This window comes from Xenopus laevis, chromosome 8S (genome assembly GCF_017654675.1).
Source record: "Xenopus laevis strain J_2021 chromosome 8S, Xenopus_laevis_v10.1, whole genome shotgun sequence".
NCBI classification, from domain to species: domain Eukaryota; kingdom Metazoa; phylum Chordata; class Amphibia; order Anura; family Pipidae; genus Xenopus; species Xenopus laevis.
Genome location: NC_054386.1, coordinates 48,352,677 through 48,371,116, shown reverse-complemented (window position 1 = coordinate 48,371,116; position 18,440 = coordinate 48,352,677). Strand labels below are relative to the sequence as shown.

Here is an 18,440-nt window from a genome sequence, read left to right as displayed (position 1 = left end):
AGATTTGGGCCAGGGGCCATATGTTTGCTGCTGGGCACTGGCACAGGTACATAAATACTTGGGAGCAATTTGATATGATCAGATTTATTTTTGGCTGCTGGACTTGCTGGTACAGGGGGCAGTAACATAAATGAAAAAGTGTTGTACACTTTCTTATGTTAAAGAAGTTGTCATATTAAGACATACCCTTAAATCCATATGCCTCCTCCTCCCCTGTGTATAATACAGTACCCTAGCTTATGATTAAACACCTTAGGGGCCCCTAACAATAATTATCAAATGCTAACAAACCCCCAGAACAAATACCAGGCTTGTGTTCCATAGGGATCATAGGTCATGCACAGTATGGCAAACACAGGGTGCAAAGAGCAGACAAAGTATGACACACACAGGGAGCAGGGAAAACAGAACAGAGCAGGAGACAGGAAAATCAGAACCACTCTAATATGTACTATATACAATGACACAGTGCTGGTGCCCCATTAGCATTTTGAATAAAGTGTGAACAGGTGAACAATGTGGGCAGTTTCAGTCTGGGTCTCAGGTTTGAACAGTACAGGGCTTTAGGATATAAACAATAGAGGTGTCACAAGTGTGAACAATATAGGAGGATCACAGGTGTGAACAATACAGGGGATTAGTCTGAATTTGATAAACAATGCAGCGGCTAGTTAATCTCTGTAGTGATACCTTTTAAATATTACAAATGGTAAACAGACATAGCAGGCAGACTTTGATGTGGAGGGCCACATAAAGGGGGGTCGTGGGCCACCAGTTGGACATCCCTGACCTAAAGCATAATTCTTACAAATAAAAATAGACTAAGTACCAATACTAGGATGATTAGGATAGACCTAAAGAAACTTCAAATAAAGTTGTTCAACCAGCTGTAAACTTTATCTAATCATCTGAAATAACTGAACCCTTCTTTAGAAATATTATACTTGTTGTTGCATCTCTAAAACCTTGTCTATATGGCTGTTTTATTTATTTGGACAACCTCTATATTCATAGCTATGAAGACAATTTTACCTTTGTTGTTTTTTTTTGAGTGTGTTCTAATGAAGCTGTACAAACTGTCAGTAATGAGAAGTGGCTGTGTATTTATGATATGTGTGAAGGACATTTGTTTTCTTGTGGTTAATTCAAATGGAGAAAAGTCCACAAAACCTGATAGGATTGTTGCAGAGAATTGACAGGGCAGCTGGGAGTAAATCCAACCAAATGCTGCCAATAATTGTGCTGTTGGAAGTGGGATGGTACAAAGACACATAACTCCAAATCCATTAAATTACTTCTGCATAGTTTTACACTTGCAGATTCATGATGCAATATACCCAAAATATTTTTTCTCTACTGCAACAGCGGCACAAGCACATATGCTGCATTCTCATGAACTGAAAATGTATTAAATTAGAAAAAAAATAGTAACAACAGCAGAACCCACAATACAATACTCCCCTCTTGTTGAGTTGCAACTGCAGCACAACAATATTTAATAACAAAGACATGAAATAATAGATTCACATCTGAAGAATAATCAAAAGAGTTAACCTGTACCAGAGTAAATCGTGTATGTGTCCAAACTGCATCAAGTTTACCTTCATGTGGGTCAAACGTTCCAGAGTTAGGAGATCCAGAAACAAAAATACAGATGAATATGAAACGGCAAAGTTAAAAATATTAATTAATTAATGTATAACAATCTGATTACGGATGGCCTACAGACAGGTCTAATCAGGGCACTACGCAACAACATTTCTGTTACCCCCACCTTTTACATGCTCCCTAAGGTTCATAAATGTTTGACCAAACCACCTGGTCACCCCATTGTGTTGGGCAATGGCAATATATGCGAAAAGGCCAGCAAATATATTGACACAAAATTACGGCAATTTGTAACCACTCTCCCTTCTTATATTAAAGATACGGGTGACTTATTACAAAAATTAATGGAAGTGAAAGTAGAGAAGGGCACTTTCCTAGTGGGTTGTGATGTAGAATCGCTCTACTCTTCTATTTCCCACAAACAAGGACTACAGGCCATAAGATATTTCATGTAGACAGAGAATGGTTGGGACAGTGAGTTTATAGACTTCATGTCACAGACTTCTGTCTCAATCACAACTTTTTTGTATTCCATGAAAAATTCTATCTGCAAGTAAGAGGTGTAGCGATGGCTGCAGCATTCGCTCCCACATATGTCAACCTCTTTATGGAATGGTGGGTGGCGAATTGGGTCTGTGTGGACCAAATGGCCCAATACACCAAATACATATCTTATTGGTTTCGCTATATTGATGACCTGGTGTTTTTCTGGATGGGCACCGAAGAGAGCTTGATTGAATTTTTCAACCATGTAAATAATAATTCTCTCAATATTAAACTTACACATACCATCAGTAATGTGAGTACTGACTTTTTAGACAATGCTATATCCATTCTGGAAGATGGTACTATTGGCACTGATTTGTTTCGCAAAAAGACTGCGACCAACTCTATACTACACTTCCAAAGCCATCATCCAATGGCAACTAAGAGAGGAATTCCGGTTGGGGAATTCCTGAGACTACATTGTAATTGCTCAGACACACAGGCCTTCAAAAGAAGGGCAAGTGAACTTACTATACGTTTAGTTCAAAGGGGTTACTCATATAATGTTATTCATAAAGCCCATTTGAGAGCACTTAAGACTCCCAGGAACAATCTTGGAGGACAATGGGTCTCTCCAAGGTATCCCTTGGAATAAGGGGAGGTGATCTGGAAACAGCCCTCTTATCCAAGGAGAGCGAATGGATATTCATTCTGAGTCCGAATGGACTGAATGAAAGTATTACCATGAATGTTTTCATATAATCATTGGGTACTTACAGTGATAGTTTATACATACAGTACATTTTGTTACATGTATACTAGATTTATTGTAACAACAGGTGTGTCACGTATTTTGTTATTAGTATCAATATTGTAATGCCCGAAGCACACACTACAATTCTCTACTGACTAGTAAGAATGTATCCATAAGGGCTTTTTGAACATCTCTAGTCTAATCAGGCAATCTTCATGCAGTGACATGTAATTTATGGGCAATTTGGGAATGAACAGATAGCAACAGCGTATCGGTTGTAGCAGACAAATGTCATATTATCCTGCCATACCACATAATGTTAGGCTGATTAGCTTTCAAAAAAGGTGTCCTCCATATACATATTAGTTTTTTGGGAGTGCGCAGCGCGCTCAGTCTAGAGTGGATTGTATCTGATATACATGGAGTCAGCTAGACGAGTACCTGCTGGAATGACAGGTGAGTGCCGACAAGCGCACAGTCTGTCATAGATTCCAAGTGACGCGCATACAGTGGGGAGGCGGTGCTGACTAGTACCTATTAGGTTCAAACCTGATGTCGACAATGTCTCTCTCCCCTCTGTTACGTATTGGGATCTGATAGGCCCATTCAAACGGTGCCGAACGGATCCTGCGTCTATAAATAGATGTGCTTTACCGGCTTACACATGCCTTTGACAAAGCCCGCAATTTGGAGGGTGAAACGCACGTCAGGCGCACTTTTTAGTTTCGCGTTAGGCAGGACTACTGATAGGGACCTTTCAGGGCTTAACCATATGGATCGGGTGGGAACTGGATGTGGGTGAAGGGGCTGGTGGCGTCTCATGATCCGGTTAACAGCTTCATTAGCAGTAATTTACTACGCTAAAGGCACACTGGTTTGGTATGTCACTCTAGGATAAAAGGTGCAACTTCATCATGGGCATTGTTTGAGGGTGCCGAGGACACCACTTGATAGGAGGGATCTTGAAGTGGGTGAAGGGGTTGGCACAGGGTATTTAATCCTCTATATCGTGTTAACAACAACAATTGAATATAGTGCGCCCGGATCGCTACTCTGTGGGAAATTTCTCAAAGGGGGTGAAGAGGTTGGCACGGGAAGTTGAATCCTTCAATGGTTGTGTTTTGTGCCCAGTACTGGGACACTTTGTATTTGCTATACTCTGTATGCGATCGGTAGTATGTATCTACCATATAACTAATTTGCACTGACCTAAAGCACCAACATATTGTGCCCAGGTCAATCAGTACTCCGTGGCTAGCTCAATTTTAAGTGTGTAATGTGTATAGTAAAATATTTGCCCTTACACTTATGCTTAATCTGTTATAACAAGTTCTAAAGGGAAGAATACTATAGTTTTCTGGCCAGGAAAACTCAGTATTCTGTCCCCCTTCTGCTGTTACACTTAACAAGGGCTTTGAAACTTAGAGCACTCCTCTATAATAGCTAGGAGGATGTTTTAGATGTTATAACCTATTGGAACTTAGTTTTGTCAGATCACAAATAATACTTAATATCAAATAGAAAAAGAGTTACCAATTTTATCCATAAAGACAAAATAAAAGTAAAGTTAGTTTGAGAACACTTAAAGAGACAATTGAAGTGTATTATCTTTATTCACGAGTAACCCATTCATAAAAAGAAATACACAAGAGAACTACAATTACTATGAGAATAATACCAAAGAAGACAATGTTAGTTACAGACACAGAGAACAAATATTACAATTGGTCCCTATTAAAGCTCATAACATTAAAGAGAACAAAAACAGTATGTATTCATTACAGACACATCAAATTCATATAATCGTCAAGTCAAGTCAAGTCCTTTTCTTTATAACATACTCACCAGGATTGCATTCTAAGAATGCTCTAACAGACATGCAGAAACACATAAGCTACAACCTATATACAATGTAAGGATTCAAAAAACATAGCAGCAAGCTATTAACATTAGTTTATAAAAACAGACAGGGGAGACAAACATACATATAGACTCGAGTCACCTGCAGGAAAATGTTTTTCACACTCCACACACTAAAAGAATTCCCTTTAGAAACCCTAATTTTCCACACTCTGGCCTGTTAGGTCGCCCTCTAAACAGGAAACACAGATAATTCCTGAACTGCAAACAGACTCTGTGAAAGAGCCACGAATTCCTTATGGGCAATGTCACACAAATTACAAATTATACTACATTTATTCACGCACCAGGCTGATTCCCGGGGGTGGTATCCAGTTTCAACCTCAAGCATTGAATACAGCAATCAGGGATCCTTTTCATTTATCAATCAGCAAACACGTGTAATTTCTATTTCAAGATGTTTATAGACTAGTCAACCTTTTCATGATAAGGAATAAGATACGTACAAAGAACAAAAAAAAAGGTAAGGAAAAAAGCATACTCCTATCATGAAAAGCAAACAACAGTTGACAAAACAAGAAACAAGAAGAAAGAAAGAAGAAAACATGTTACTCACTTCATGGAGTCTTCTGCGCAGGAATACTTACATCTGCGTCTCCTTAGACCACTGGCTAAAACTTCAGTTGTTCAGCAACCGGCTTATACTTTCATCAGTGTCCCTCTTGGATCACTGGCTTACTATCACGTCGGGGTCACCGTATATGTAGGTATTTTTTATTACCCAGACCTCGTTTATAAAAGCAAAACTCTGAGAAAAGGCTATTCAAACATGTGAGGTTATTTATTAGACAAAGACAAACAAGACAAGAGTTTTGCCTAGGAAGTTGTCACAATCACACCACAGCATAGTACTTAAGTGTGACAGGAGAACTTCCCAAAGACACTCCTCTTACAACAAGCTTTTATAACTTTTTACAGAGCATTTACCATAAGAGCAAAGGGTACACAGAAATACCATACATGGTCAAAAGCCCTCCTTCTATATTAGAAGGCATGTAAGCTTACTATAGTAAATATTGCAATACCTGTTGCGATTGACTGATTGCCATACCATTTACTTCAATGTCCTGTCAGGATTTGCTAATTTGGAAATCCAGACAGGCAGTTTTCACCCAAACAGCCCTTCCAAAAACTGGGCTGTCTGGGTAAAAACCAGACAGGTGGAAACCCTATATTGGACAGTACTAAGTACCCAAGTAAAGGCTAGGGATTCCCAGAGAAGTGAGAAGGGCTGTACATACACGTACAGCAAATTAAATAATGGCGGAAAAGAGAATAAAACATTTTCAACAAAAATAAATGGTCTTTGTACTAATTCAAAGACAAGGAAAGCCATGTATTCTTGATATATCCCCTTGCAGTCCCACCTTCAAAACACACACCACTTGCATCCCTAAAATCGCTCCATTTACTCATGTATGTATTAGAGATCCTAAGGTTTAGATATGGTTTTAATTAGTCAGTTTCCACTGTATTTAGCCACCTAAAGTTGTTCTTTGATTTACACAGACAGCTATGTCTCTTTTCCTGGGTCCTTTGTAGTTCAAGGTTTACCCAGTAGGTGGCAGTGTTTGAAATGAGAGCAAACGTGCTCAGGGCTCTCTTCCTGAATCCCACCTTGCGAGGAGGTGGGAACAGGAGTGGGTCAAGACAATATCCCCAAGTTAGGGAACATTTTTTAGTGGAAGGAATTTATGTTATAGTCGCTCTAGGAGTGAAAGATAGTGGCAGATTATTTTAGCGAGCAGCTTTCTGGCTCCACCAAGGAGAGCAGTTAAGGTTAGCAACCTTGCAGTGATCAAACCGCCAGACAGGGACATGAGTGGGTGAGCTAAGGAGCAGGTAAAAGGCCAAGGAGTAAGATACTCCATGGGATCCTTGTGCTGGGGGATCCCTAAAAGGGATCTAAACATAATTGCAAGTGTGAAGGGTTTTCACTGTGTGCTGTGATTGTACTTGAAGAGCTTTACTGCCTGAATGCTGTGAGCCATTATCCAAAAATAAGTTATTTGTTTGAAGCAATCACCCTGGACTGTTGTTACTTTCAACCTGATTTATCTGTGCACCAGGAGTTACCCAGGATCCACCTGAAGGTAAGGTGTTTAAAGGGGCCACTACACACTGCTGGGAGTTGCAGGGAGTTACCCATAGCCTCAGGGTGCCCAGGATACACTAGCAGCAAGTCACACTATTTCCACACACCTCAGGCCCACCTACAGTGCGTGTGCTACAATGTTTATAAATTAGTGCAGTAGGGTTGGTGGTTGCCATGTTGGATGGGGTCAAGTGCTTTCTGCAGCTTCCTTTGGGAGGGTGCATTCTGCATGGCGTGTACCATATATAAATGGCATTTCTTTTTCTTGAAAGGGAAGCTTTACATTTAAATAGATGCTTTATAGTTATAGCTGAACCTATTCTAAGCAACTTTTAAATTTATGGGTGATTTTCCATTTAGCCTCCTACCTCAGTCCAGAAAACAGCACAACAAATAATGAAATAATTCAAAAACCACAAAATAATTCAAAATCAGTCTGTCATAGCACAACATGGTCAACAGGGTATTAAAGTGTGAACAACTTGATTTGTTGTATGAGTGTCCCATCTCCTTTTGAAGCCCCCTAAATATCTAGCAAATGAATCTAGAGATTCCCATAGGACACTGCCTACCCTTTCAGTTGTAGCACACACCTAAGGCTTATGTAGAATTGTTTTATACACAGTCAAACTTTTTTTAGTAGTGCAGTCTCTTAAGGGTCTATTTGGCCTCCATGGGGTAATTTAAGTACAGATAAAGCATCACACTTTGCCCTTTAACCCATTTACCAAATCTATACCTGTAGTTACTCCCCTAAAATCATGGCTGCCATGTCTGCTTCTGCAAATTCCAGTGCATATCTAACATAAATTCATGTTGTCACAAATGGATATTTGATAAAATGGTATCTTATGCACAGCATATTTATGAAGAATAGCAATGTGTACACAGTTGTTACTCGTACTCGATACAAGAGCCACAATTACAAAAATTGGGCCAAGTGCTTGAAACACTAAGGCATCCCCCACATGTACCATTAGATGTACCAGAGATAATAATACAAGTGCCAGGCTGCTGGGAGTTGCTTAACACTGCTGGAAAGTGCCAGATTTTCTATCATTGTGCTATACACCATACTCTTTGGACAGCACACAGAATCCAAGGGCTGATTTTGGATTACAAAATCATTTTGCATTCTGATACTCTTTCTTTCTTTTGAATTCTATTATTGTTTACATATATAGACAGCTTAACATGTTCTGCCATCTACTGTTTTGATGAGTACTATAGCCACTAAGCTTTGTGACATTGTTTGTGTGTGTGTGTGCTAATAAAGTTCATTGTTACAAGCTACAAGGCCTCATGAAACATGGTGTCAGATGCTGGCAGAAACTTTGGTGTTTATTAAGCGACTAAAGTTACCAAAAAAGGACTAATCTGACTGTCTCGGTTGGTGTGGACACAGGCGTAATGATGCAGACGCGATGACATCAGTAGTTGGCTCCAAAATTCATAATAAAAGGGTGCCCGAGACGCTGAGACGCTGTTCAATTATTGGTATCAATTCCTGCATTGTACCTGGGTGTTTTCCTGTTTGATTCCTGATCTTGATCCCTGCTTGTCCTGGTCTTTGAACCTTCGCTGCCTGCCTTAAGAACTTTGCCTGTGACCTGACTATTCTCTTGTTTAACCCCTCGGATACCTCGATCTTGGACCATTGTTCCTGGCTTCCTCCTTGGTCTGGACCACCCCCTTTGGCAGCCGCTAGGCCCCCTGACATTATAATTGGGCCATGGACCCCACTGAGGAAGCTCAGCCTGATTTCGGTAGGGCCTTTTGGGGTCACATTCTCGCATGGAGGCATACAAAGCACGGCAATCCTATGTTGGAGGTGATTTTGGAGAAGTTATCATTTCCTACTCCAGTTCCAGTTGCTGCGGCTCCACAGTCTACCGCCTCTGCTCCATGTATTCCGGCACTGCCTCTCTACAGTGGTGATCCTCAAGCCTGTCATGGTTTTGTGAATCAGTGCCAGATCCGGTTTGCCCTGCAACCCTCTGAATTTGAGTCAGAGCAAGCCAAAGTGGGTTTTGTGATTACTCAACTGGCTGGTAAAGTGCTCAAATGGGCATCTCTGCACTGGGAGAAGGAGTCTCCATTAATTGATGATGCCAATGCTTTCCTCCAAGAATTCCAGAAGGTGTGTGATGCTCCCGGTCGAATTGCGACCGCTTCTTCACGCTTATTCCAGATTCGCCAGGGGAGTCTCACCATGGCTGAATATGCTGTCAAATTCCGTACACCTGCTGCAGAGACTGGTTGGAACAATGATGGCTATCATGCTGCCTTCTACAATGGCCTCTCTATTCGCCAAAAAGATGACCTGATCTCCCGTGAATTACCTACTCTGGTAGAAGACCTTATTGCTTTGGCTGTCAAGGTGGACACCCGTCAGAGGGAACATCAAGCAGATAGGGACCGAGCTAAGAGGGACCGAGCTAAGATGTTCCAACCTACGTTGGCTGCCCGCTTCCAAAGACCCCTGTTGCCTTCTTCATTCCAGCAGCCTACTGTGATTCCTCCAGAGGAACCTACGCAGATCAGAAGAGCGTCTCGTCTCTCTGAACAGGAGAAACTCCGGAGGCGGTTGGCCGGACTTTGTCTATATTGTGGTGGTCAGTCTCACTTTGCCAACTCTTGTCCTGTGAAGCCTAATGGTCCTCAGGTAAACTTGGAAAGACATACGTGGGAGGTGTTATCCCAGGTTCCCAAGAGAACTCTCACCTGTTTCTTCTGCCTTTACAGATTCGTCTGGCCACTAAGACTATTGTCGGCTCTGCTTTCATTGATTCTGGGGCTGCCGGAAATTTATGGACGCTCTCTTTGCCAAATATATGGATCTTCCCCTGTATCCATTGTCTACTCCTCTTCCCTGCCCTTCTGTTCCAGCCGTCTTCGGTCTTCAGTGGCTGCGTTTGCATAACCCCACCATTGATTGGTCCTCTGGGCAGATCTCTCATTGGAGTCCATTCTGTCAACAGCACGGTCTTCCTGATAAACCCCTCCAGAGGGTGATTATCTCTACGACAGATTTGAAAACACTGCCATCCTTCTACAAGGAATTCTCTGATGTCTTGTGTAAAAAGTCTGCAGAATTCCTTCCTCCTCATCGACACTACGACTGTCCAGTTGACCTCCTTCCTGGAACCATGCCTCCTAGAGGTTGCACTTATCCTCTCTCCCCAGCAGAGACTTCTGCCATGAAGGACTATATCCAAGAAAATCTCCAGCGGGGGTTTATTCGCCCTTCTACCTCTCCTGCTGGAGCTGGCTTCTTCTTCATGGAGAAGAAGGATGGTGGTCCATGTCCCAGTATAGATTACAGTGGACTTAATAAGATTACAGTTAAGAACCGGTACCCTTTGCCTGATTGCAGAACTTTTTGACCAACTGAAAGGGGCTAGGATCTTCACTAAGTTGGTTCTACATGGGGCTTACAACCACATCCTCATACTTTGTTGCTGCCTGTACCATTTGTGCCACATCCAAGACTTTCCATACTCGCCCTAGTGGGTTACTGCAACCTTTGCCCATCCCCTCACGTCCATGGACTCACTTAGCAATGGACTTCATTGTCGAATTTCCACCCTCAAGAGGGAATACTGGGATCTGGGTAGTGATTGACCGCTTTAGCAAGATGGCACATTTCATCCCTTTACGAAAACTCCCCTCAGCGGTGGAATTATCCCAGCTTTTCATCCAATTTATTTTCAGTTTGGCTTCCTGGCTGAGATAGTCTCTGACAGGGGATCTCAATTCACAGCTAAGTTTTGGCGTTCCTTATGTAAAAACCTGGTTATCACTCTCCAGTTTTCCTCTGCTTACCATCCCCAGACTAATGGAGCAGCTAAGCTTGTAAACCAAGCATTAGAGCAATTCCTGAGAAATCACGTTTCCCTCTATCAAGATGATTGGTCTGATCTCCTTCCATGAGCGGAATTTGCTCATAACAATGCATGCCCCATTTCCATTGGAAGGTCTCCATTCATGACTGTGTATGGCCAACATCCTCAAGCTTTTCCACAAGACTTTGTTTTGTCTGACCGTCCCTGCTGCAGACAATCATGCAGTCCATATGTCTGCTATTTCAAATTTGGAGAAAAGTGCTCTTGTACATAAGACTTCTGCTGATCGGAGATGTCGGCCTTCTCCTCCATACAAAGTTGGTGACACACTAGAAATATCCGGTTGAAAGTGCCTTCCCCCAAATTGGGTCTGAAATTTGTTGGTCCATTCTCCATTATGGAAATCATCAATCCTATGGCTGTTAAACTTCTGCTTCCCCCAGAGATGCGAATTCCCAATGTGTTTCATGTGTCCCTGGTGAAACCCGGCAATTTCCAATCGCTTCTCTACTGACCAGTCTCCCCCTTCTGCTTTCTCTGTGGATGGTCAAGAGGACTATTAGGTGGAAAAGATCTTAGACTCCAGAATCTCCAGAGGTTCTCTTCAGTTCCTTTTTAGTTGGAAGGGCTTTGGTCCTGAAGAATGCTCTTGGGAGAAACACTCTGATGTTCATGGCCCTCGTTTGGCAAGTAAGGGAATTCTACAAACAATTTCCCCAGAAGCCAAGACTTGGTGGCCCAGTGGCCCCCCGTGGGGGGTACTGTCAAGGAGCGCTCAGCAGCGTGTCCTCTCCCGGCGGCGGAAGATTCAAGATGGCGGCGCCCATTCAGGCCACGGGGGTGCTGGCACGCCGCTGCAAGCATGCGGGCACGGATGCCTGCGTCCGACAATGTTGTCGCGGGCACAGGCGTAATGACGGATCACAAGGGACAATTAAAATCTCTTTCAAGGACTTGGATATCTCCCAGTAGAATATAACTAAGGGTAGAGGCAGACGGGCAGATTCGTGGAGATTTAGCCTTAGAGGTTGATACATCAGTGCCCCAGTGCAACACCAGACATGAAAAGTGCCAGCACCACTTGAAGCAGATCTAAAAGAAGGAATTATATGGTTAGAAAAACTGGGAGTTCTGAAAAAGGTTAAAAGCCCAACAGCATGGATAAGCAGCATGGTTGCAGCCAAGAAACCAGGCAAGTTACACGTATGCATTGATCCTAAAGATCTGAATAAAGCACTAAAAAGATCACATTATTTAATGCCCACCATAGAGGAAATACTGCCACACTTGGCAAAAGCAAAAGTCTTTTCGGTGCTGGATGCAAAAGATGGATTTTGGCAAGTTAAACAAGACAAAAGCAGTAGTTATCTCACCACATTCTGGACCCCTTTCGGCCACTACAGGTAGCGACGTATGCCTTTTGGGATTGGCACTGCTCCAGAGGAATACCAGCATAGCCAACATGAAGCAGTAGAAGGTCTGCCAGGAGTGGAGGTTATTGCTGATGACATCTTGGTGTATGGGTGTGGAAACACCACAGAGGAAGCCACAGCAGATTATGACAAAACTCTGATTGGACTCTTAGAAAGAGCTAGAAAGCTAATTTGGCAGCGACGGCTACGCTCACAGCGCAACACTTCGCCATGCATAGATTCACCAGGACAACGCTAATTCACTAAAATCCGAAGTTGCGCCCAGGGCACCGAACACTGACGAAGTTTTACTAGCGTTACTGCACCAAGCAAAGCAAAGGGGGAAGTGGGTTACGCTCTTTTGCAGCCTATCACCCTGAAAAAAGGAAAAGATGCCAGCATTTTTTGGGACTTATAAAATTTTACAACTTAATTTTGAGGAATCCTATCTACTCAATTGCACTTTGCCTGGTCTGAGTTGAAGAAGGCAAGTCTGGCCCAAGAGGTAACGTTCAGTAAAATCCGCATCTTAGTGAATTTGCGTAGTTATGTTCATTCGCCAGGCGCTAGGGAGCAAAGTACCGCTAGAGTCTATCTCCTTTGCTAGCAAAGTTACGCCAGGGACCGTTAGTAAATCAACGAAGTACCGAAATGACGTCACGCTGGCGAATTTGCACCAGCGTTAGTCACTTTGCCCCTAGAGGACTTAGTAAATTTGCCCCTAGAGGACTGTGGCAATCTCTAACTTCACTGTTTGATAAATATACCCCACTGTCTGTTTGTGTGTGTGTGTTAATAAAGTTTGTTGTTACAAGTTACAAGGCCTCATAGTTACTGTATCTCTCTCTTTCTTTTTCTCTTTCTTTTTGCAATCTGTGCCCTTCTATTTTGTTCAAATCCTTATTTTGTTTGGTCCTCAGCTGGTCCCTATCTGTAGTGCTGGGTGCTGAGCAGTGTCAGGAGCTGACAGTCCCTGGAGTTTACTCCAACCCACATTGTCACCCAGCCAAGAGGGACAAAAGGAAGCACTGTAAATGCATTTGTGCAAGTGGTAAGGTTGTTTTTATAGGTCTAAGGAGCACCTGGGGATCTATGGGGATCTGGCCACTCTATTTTAAGGTCAATATTTAGGAAAGTCATGTAAAGGAGAACTTGCCCCACATAATAAAAAAATCATACAGTAAATATAAATCCATCCTTTTATAGCTTTATAATTATAGCTTTATACTAAATGATTCAGCATTCTGGTTTGACTTTTCCTTCATTGGCTTCCCTATTCTTTTAGTTATTTTATTTCTTGTGCAGACAGAGAAACAGTTGTGTGTTCTGTTGATATTTTGCAAAATTCACAATCCACAATGTAACAATAAAACTTCTATAATATGAGGATATTAGTCACTAAGGTGACATACAGGGACTTTGGTTAGTAGCGCCAATTATAATTGATGATATTACTAAAAACTATTTATAAAGCTATATTTTATAGCATATATATATATATATATATATATATATATATATATATATATATATATATATATATATATATATATATATAGATATATAGAGATATATATATATATATATATATATATATAGATATATATAGATATATATAGATATATATAGATAGATATATATATATAATACACAAAAGCCATGAATATCCTGTAAATTATATCCTTAGAAACGGTGAGTTCTGATGTCATTTCTGTCACATGACTCACTGAAATTTGTGTATTATAATAAATAAAGTACCACCTGTTGCAAAATATGAGGCTATTGGAAGTTACCTCGGAGTTCCATGACCTGGTCATGAAACTCCTCGGTAACTTATAATATCCTTATAATTTACAAGAGGGGGTACTTTATTCACTATGTGTATATATATATATATATATATATATGGATAAGATAAGATAAGATGTGATTTTTGACAAATAAATCAACACGAATTCACCAAAACTACAGTGAGTGCTGATCTTCTTTCCATATACATGAACCACATTTGGATCGAGCACCACTGGCTTTACTTTTTGGTTTGTGTGCGGGCACTGTGGGACTTCATATATATATATATATATATATATATATATATATATATATATATATATATATATATATATATATATATATATATATATTATACAAACAAAGGATCAGCACTCTCTGTAATTTGTGAAATTATGCTCTTTTATTGATACAGCATCTCATCCTGATGAGATGCTGTATCAATAAAAGAGCATAGTATGTTTATATTATAAATCCTTGTTTATTTTTATATTTATAGGTTTGTTTGCATGTTATAGGAAATAATGTCCCCTCTATTGTAAAATATGAGGAAATTATTTGCCACGCAGAAGGCGTGCTTTGATACAGGTCATGGAATGCCAATTCAGCATCTAATATATTTATATTTTAGTGGGTACAGTATTTTTGATAATACACAAAAACTACATAAATGACATCACTATGCTCCAATTATAACTGATGGCATCACTAAGCACCATTTATAAAGATATCATTGACAGGACATTGATGGCTCTTTTGTATAATATGAATATATATATATAGATAGATAGATAGATAGATAGATAGATAGATAGATGGATAGTACACCCACACTCCATACATATAATTGCAGAATGGATTCACTCTGAATATCATTGCTATTTTAGAAGCATTATAGCATGGAGCCCCAAATGAGCAAATAACCAGCCTTTTCTTTGTTTTAGCCTGACTTTAGCATGAGTATGCTCATTCTCTGCAGTTAATATATTTCATCATGTCACTATGTTGTCCACCCATAATTCAACATTCCTTGCCAGAGTTCTAGCCCCAATCAGGTGCGACAATAGGCATGTGGGTGTGCACTTACATGCTCTTCAGTGTTATGTGATTCAAATGGTTTAACCTTTAACAGCAAAATAAAATGATCCCTGTACTTGCTAACTGGTGAATGGAGGTGTTGGGGACAGGGCAGAGTATGCTGTACCTTGTAGGTGTAATAAGGAAATTAATTAACATTAATACATTCATAACATATGAGTAAACCTTATTTAAAGATAAAAACAAAGATCCTACAATGAATATCCTTATCACTTCACTAGAGGCATCAGATCCAGGAGGATTTTCCTTAGCCCTCTAAAGATATTTTATTAGCTCTGTGGCGTATGGGGAAGATAAGAAGTACAATGTATATTACATCTATAGTATAGATGTGTGCATTCTCTGCTACTCCCTAACACTCAATCTCTTGTGTACAGCACCAGCTCCCTAGCCCCCAACTCACAATAAGTCTTTATTCATCCACAAGTCAGGAGAACGGGGTGTAGAGTTGGCAGCAAGAAACAAGCACCCACCCTTGATTCATTTTAACCCCTACCTTTATAGGGGATTGAAGGGTTCCACAAACTGATTCTAAACTGTTTGAGAGGCATATCTATGGAGCTGGGAATAAAGGGGTTAAGGGGTTTGGCAATTGAGAGAGGACTAATGACACCCAGGGACAGTGGCTGCAAGCACAGTCAGAAAGAGAAGAATCAGGGCTAGCCACACAAGCAGGTCCTCTTCCAAGAAGTCTATTTCCTGAACCATGGGTGAGTAATGATCTCTACCTTACATCACTGAGCCCGTCAAAGAGATTATCTCAACCAGGATTCCTGATTAAAATAACATGGGGAAATAAAGTAAACATTTTAGAGTGTGTGTTTGGTGATGATATATTAGAAAATAGAAAAGGGCACTATGCATTGTTGGTAAATGTAAGGCTAAGGATGTATGATAACTAAGTTTATTGGTATCATTTTTCAGCATGTTTGTTGCAATTTGTTAAATGTCTTTGCAAAGTTATTTTACCATCGCCAAAATATATTACACTTTCTCTTGTATCCAATTGCCATTGCTTCTAGGCTGTGAGCTCTTTCTTTCTGGCCTTCAGTTGAGCTGTTCCAGCACATATATTGTATGTCTGTGCATTACACAGGTAATACACAGACAGGTAATATGCACACAGGTAGTATCTTGAATGCCACCAAAATTATTATTCTTTCCTTTATTTATATAGCACTGACCTATTCTATTGCAGTTTACAGAGATTATACATCAGTCACATCAATCCCTTCATCCGTGGAGTTTACAATCTAAGGTCCCTGTCATACACAATTAGGTCAATTTTAACTTGTGAGTATTAAACTGAAAAGAAATAGATCACATTTACTCAACACTTTACAGAGACTGTATCTCATTCACATTGGTCCCTTCCTCAGTGGAGTTTGCAATGTAAGGCCCCTATCACATTCACACAAACTATGGGCAATTTTATCAGGAGCTAAGTACCCTGCCTGTAAGTTTTGGAGTGTGGGAGGAAATCCATGCAAGCACGGAGAGTCATGGAGAAGATACAAGACACTTTTAGACAATGCCCTTCCTCACTGAAATTTAACCTAGGACTATAGCACTGCATGGCAGTAATACAGATTATTGTGCCACTGTGCTGCCCTGCAATGCTCAAATTGCCTCCCATTGCTGTGTACTCTAGTAATGGAGAATACAGTAATTACCTGTGTGGGGGACCCATGGCTGGAATTCCATGCAATGCCTTGTTGCCCTAAAATTAATTTTGCAATGTATAATTTGCCATTTCTCCCCTTTCGGGAGTTAGGGAGTTACTAACCTGGATACTGACTTATGTTGCTTTACATTTTTGTATATACAGTATACTCCCCTCTATATTCTGCTTTGAGATAGATTTCTAGACACAGAAAAGAATATTAAGTGTAGGCAGTGTAAGAATTTATGGCATATAAAGGACCAGATTAAATTTTACAACATCACAAAATCCTATCTCACGGTCTTGAATTTACATATCAAAAAAGCATACATCAATGAAATTCATCCCATTTAAACAGGCAGCAATGTACAGAGTTTTGTGCGTCACCTTACTCACAATATAAAAAGCCATTTATAAAATGTTAAATAGAGATCTGGAGTGAACTTAGGAGGATACATGTCCTAGCATGGAAACCCTCTAATTTGTGCTAATATATTTTTAGAGATCTTATCTTTGATTTTGTTTTCTAGGCACTGTGCAGCAAATGCAAAATGTGCCTAGAAGAATCTGTCCTCTTTAAAGCCACAATGCAATATTATTTCTTGGTATTACAGGGTAATTGCAAGCATGCTGTGTAAATTGGGCCAGATTGTGGCAGATGTGATGTAAATGTCCACAATGGTAAATACCCATTATGTATGCAAATTGCATCATTTCTGAAAATTTGATTGCCCCAGTGGTGGAAAGGGTGTTTATGTGCAATTCATTAGGTGCAAATCAGGTGCAACAGACTTTGTAATAACTTATGGGCTCTATGCACTCTGTTATATCACAACACTTAACGGATTCACTCGAACACGATTTCAAATTAAAATTACGTTGCTTTATTCATACCTTTAAAATTTGTATGCTAAGGTACAGTGCATGATGGTCACCACTGACGCGTTTCATGCCCTATGGCACTTCCTCAGAGTGTTACAGATTTTCAAAGAGACACAACTTTATAGCAAGTCTAATGGCCAAACAATTTACATAATATGTTTCTTAAAGGTGTATTACATATATGCAGACCACATTTAGTCCCGCTCCTATATCCCCTCGTACAATCAATAAGGTTTTTTTTAATATATATATAAAAACATCTTAAGTTATTAAAAAAAATCTGTACTTTGTACTTTATGCAACCAAGCAAGTGCAACCAGTGTTTTAGTGCAAGGTGCAAGTATTGGCGAGCTTGAATTAACACAAGTGTGTTTGTATAGCATTTACATTTTGTGTCACATCTTGCTCCTTGCACTTGCAGATTTAGCTAACAAGGGCAACTTTTACCTTCTGTAGAAAATCGAGATCGTTTTTAGTGTCTCATCAGACCTCTCCCAGTGTCCTTCCCCTATACACTCCTACATAACATGGAGGTTGTATCTCTTGCTATATCTCTTACCCCGAAACGTTGCATGCTGCAATTTACTTAATAAATTAGCAAGGGTTTACCCTGCTAGCAGTACCTGTCTGCCAGTGAATTTCGTTTGATCCAGTATCTCTCGCTATCCGCATTCCTCTACTTTTTCTTTCACATCATTGTACAGGCAGAGTTTAGCCACTTAGTAATAATGTAAATTAGAATATAGGAGTATAGGCAATATTTGTATAGTCAGATGTTCTACATTCCCTTGACACAGAATGCAAACTGTTCTGCCTAGTGATTTCAACTAAACGGACACATAGAAGAGTCATTATCCCCTCACACTGGCAGTGTTAACATACCTAC

General features: G+C 40.3%; 1 protein-coding gene across 3 annotated transcripts in view; it reads left to right on the top strand.

Annotated features, from left to right (window-relative positions):
* The window catches only part of plp1.S (proteolipid protein 1 S homeolog), an 86,459-nt gene that overhangs the window by 48,289 nt on the left and 19,730 nt on the right, over positions 1 to 18,440 (top strand). Inside the window, exon 1 of one of the 3 annotated variants that reach the window (XM_018231841.2) lies at positions 15,615 to 15,719. The exons of 1 other annotated variant lie outside the window; for it this stretch is intronic. In XM_018231841.2, the coding sequence (XP_018087330.1) occupies positions 15,716 to 15,719 (4 nt within the window). In that variant the 5' untranslated portion in view covers positions 15,615 to 15,715. 3 annotated transcript variants of the gene reach the window in all.